Source organism: Micropterus dolomieu, linkage group LG16, assembly GCF_021292245.1.
Source record: "Micropterus dolomieu isolate WLL.071019.BEF.003 ecotype Adirondacks linkage group LG16, ASM2129224v1, whole genome shotgun sequence".
In the NCBI taxonomy this organism is placed as follows: Eukaryota; Metazoa; Chordata; class Actinopteri; order Centrarchiformes; family Centrarchidae; genus Micropterus; species Micropterus dolomieu.
In genome coordinates, this window is record NC_060165.1 from 2112736 (window position 1) to 2116216 (window position 3481).

The following is a 3481-nucleotide window of genomic DNA, read 5'->3' on the forward strand; positions in this document are numbered from 1 at the left end:
CTCTTGTTCCATGTTTGACACAGGACAGTACCAAAATAGAAAATCCACTTTTCCCTTTGACAAGACGAATACTTGTGTTTTTAGGGTTGAACAAAAGATGGATTTGAAAATGCATGAAGATCCCATTTGAATGTTAAATTTTAACCCTGCAACCACTGTGGTGCACTACCTTTCATCAGAAATAAACTAAAAATTGCATTTTACAAGCAGCAGAGACAACAAACTGAGGAAATGATTGCACTTTAGATCAATCATAAATCATTGGCTGCAATATGCTCGGCTGGTTAGGGTAATGGACAGGGAAAAGGCTCTTTCTGACGGCTGTTTTGCATCTAATACTTTGCCCTTGAACTAGATACTTAACCTTAGTTGCTTCACCAAACACAGTGACTTATGAATGGATATGTAAAGTATAAAAGTGTAAAACTTTCTTCAGATATAAATCATAGCCTGACAGCTATTGAACTAACAATCAAATCTATAAGAATGAGAGAAAAAACACGCCACACTCACTGGTAACACAATAAAACTGTATTACATTTGTGCTTAAAATTATTACAATTATAGTATTTACAAGTGTTGGCCTAAAAATAAACATCTCATGCTGGATGACACATAAAAAGAAATCATTGTACAATAGCAAGCAAAAATGAATATTTATTTTATGTACACCCACAATTTACAAATTAAAGAAGGGTTTTTTATTTTCCAGCTAAGAAATTTTTCTTTGAGCTGTTGCACACGCTCAGATGCTGATATTTAATATACAAAGGTTTGTTTTTTTTTCTCAGCAGAAAAGGACTTAACTCTTCTGCAGCAGGGAGCCATTGTAACCGAGATGACTGGATCTTAAGGTGACTGACCTGCTGCAGAGTGCAATTAACTGAACCCAAAGCTGTGTCGAAAATGAATCAATATAAGCCAAACAGTGATTGAGAAATCAATGATTGGATTCAAGTATCAGCATATCAAACAATGTCACATTTTGGACAACAGGTGATGCACCGAATGCTTATCAAATAAATAGTGCACAAAAAGTAACCATCCTCCACCAACCCCCACCATCCCCGACTGATCCCACTACAGCTGCTTCAACAACCTGCACACAAACATTTCCACAGATTTTAGTTGGACCAGTGTGAATGCATGGTTTTAATAAATAGAAAGACTGTCTCCAGCGAAAAATACACAGCCTTCCTTCACAAGAACAGAGCCTGGAGTCACAGTCCAAACTGGCTGCTGAAAGTAGCTCTGGAGGAATGCATTTCAGGAATAGAACTGACTTGTCACCCCATGAAAGATAGTCTCTCATACCCAGGTGTTTGTCAACAGGCATAAATCCTGGTCCATAAAGTTCAAAGCTGCTTTAATTGTTTTTGGCCACTTGGGGGCAGTAGAGCAAGCTCAAAACATAAAATCTGACATACTGTATTATCTCGGTATAAAGTTGTTGCCTAATATGTTAGCAAACACTTGCCTTTTCACACATCTAGCAGACACAGCAACATTAGCATCTCATTGGACTCATGTTTGTGTCTACCTCTTGGATGGAAGACCACCAGAGTGTTTACTCTCCTTTTATCTCTGGTTTGGTTTCCACCAACTCACGTGAAAAATATCTCTCTCTTTAGCTGCTAGATGCTTAGTTGCTAACTTTGACTGCTGTTTGGTGCTGAACAGGCTAGAGGCTAAAAAGCTCAAAAGAGCTGAAAGTCAGGTGACAATTCTGTCTTCATCCCTTCCAGAGACAACTTTCTCATTAAGTTTAGTAATTTTTTCCATTGTTTATATAAAAACAAATACTGTTTAGTGCAGCTCTAATGTATTCAAAAACGCTAACTTTGACCAACAAAGGTATTTTAGTAGACATTCAAAATAGCCAATTACACTTTTACTTGTTGATTCTGAAATGGTGCTACCAGAAAAAAAAAATCTTTTTGACAAGGGTCATTGGTCCACAAGAGACATGGTGGTCAAATATATTTAGGTAGTGATTATGAGTAGTGATGAGAGATTTCTTCCATCCAGAGAAGAGCACTGATTCTTTCACAAACTCCTGAGTCTTTGCCTGATGGACAATGCAGGAGATTTGCAAGCATGGAGATACTGTAGTGATCAATTTTTCAATCATAAGGTTCTGAAAAGAACTATATGGATCAGACCAAGACTCAAGAGACTGAAGTCCTCAACACACACACACACACACACACACACACACACAACAACATATCAGTCATCAGCATTATTTTTGCTGCTCTTCAGTTTACATTCGTGTTTTGAATCTGATACAGTAAAAAGGTCTTTATCCCAAAATTGATTAACAATACCTTAGTGTATTTTAGATTCAAGTAGAAGTTGTTGGACTGTGCAGTCAGGTGGGACGCTGTCTGTCTTTGTCAGATAAGGTGAGGCAAGACTGATTTTGGGTTGGTTAATTTATTTTTTCCCAACCACCGGGATCAGCTGTTGGTTAGAAATTGCTCTGAGGCAGGTATTTGTTGTCAGGAAAGAGGCAACATCCGTAAGTCACAAACAAAGAAATGAACAAACAAATTTTTTCATACTTGAAGTTTGTTGTAGGCTTCCAGGGCCTTTCCCTGCCACACTGGCGTTTCTATGGCTATTCTGTACAGCAGTGTGTCCCCTCCCTGGGAGGCTTGCTTAGTTATGTACATGTGGGGGACCGGAGCTGGACAGGAGGCAATAGTGCTTTTTGTTGTGTGATTACAAGGTCTCCTGCAGTCTCTCTCTTTCTCTCACTCCCCCTCTTCCTCCTTGTTGGCATGCAAGGGTCAACGGACCTGGGGAGCGTAGCCCTCCTTCATCAGCCCGTCCTCGTAGTCTGTCTGGCAAAGGATCATGTTGTTCTTCAGGAAAAACTTGTCTCCCACACAAAACCTGCACCACACAAAGACACAGAGGAGGGAGGGGGGTTACATAAGCATCAAAGCAAGAATCTCATCATTAGTGCTGAGCTTTAGGCTAGCAGGCCTATCTTTCTGACTATAGTTCAAAATCTCTACTTTAGTTACCATAACCTTGGTGCCATGACCCACCCCCACCACCTAGCTGCAACACTGCCGTGTGCAGATGGGGAGTTCTCCTTTAGAAGACAGTCAACTCAATTACAAGGGGGAATATGTAGAGCTTAGGGGGAGGGGGTTGGTTTGAGTGGAGGGAAGGCTCTGGTGTATACGAATAGAATTAGATCAGTTTCAGGCCGGGGTTCCTTTCCACCTGCAGGTGTTACAGAAACTCCCACCAACCTCGGCAGCCCTGTCCTGCTCCAGCCACAGTTACGCTTGACCTTTCAGCACAGCAGCAAGTGGAGATTATGAGCAGTAACTCTCGTTGTATTGTCCTGAGGGCTGCTTATCTCTATCAGTGTGCAGGTTGGACAAGGTCGGCCAGCAGCGGTGCCAGTGTTTACCAGAGGGAGGAGGGTGGGAGGGAGGGGGGGGGGGGGGGGGGGGGGGGCCCT

The 3481-nt window shown here is 41.6% G+C and overlaps 1 protein-coding gene across 1 annotated transcript in view; it reads right to left on the minus strand.

Moving 5' to 3' along the window:
• Positions 1-596: 596 nt before the first annotated feature.
• The window catches only part of LOC123985195 (LIM homeobox transcription factor 1-beta-like), a 27158-nt gene continuing 24273 nt past the window's right edge, over positions 597-3481 (minus strand). Inside the window, exon 4 of the mRNA XM_046072637.1 lies at positions 597-2898. Within this exon, the coding sequence (XP_045928593.1) occupies positions 2793-2898 (106 nt within the window). The 3' untranslated portion in view covers positions 597-2792. The remainder of the gene's footprint in view (positions 2899-3481) is intronic.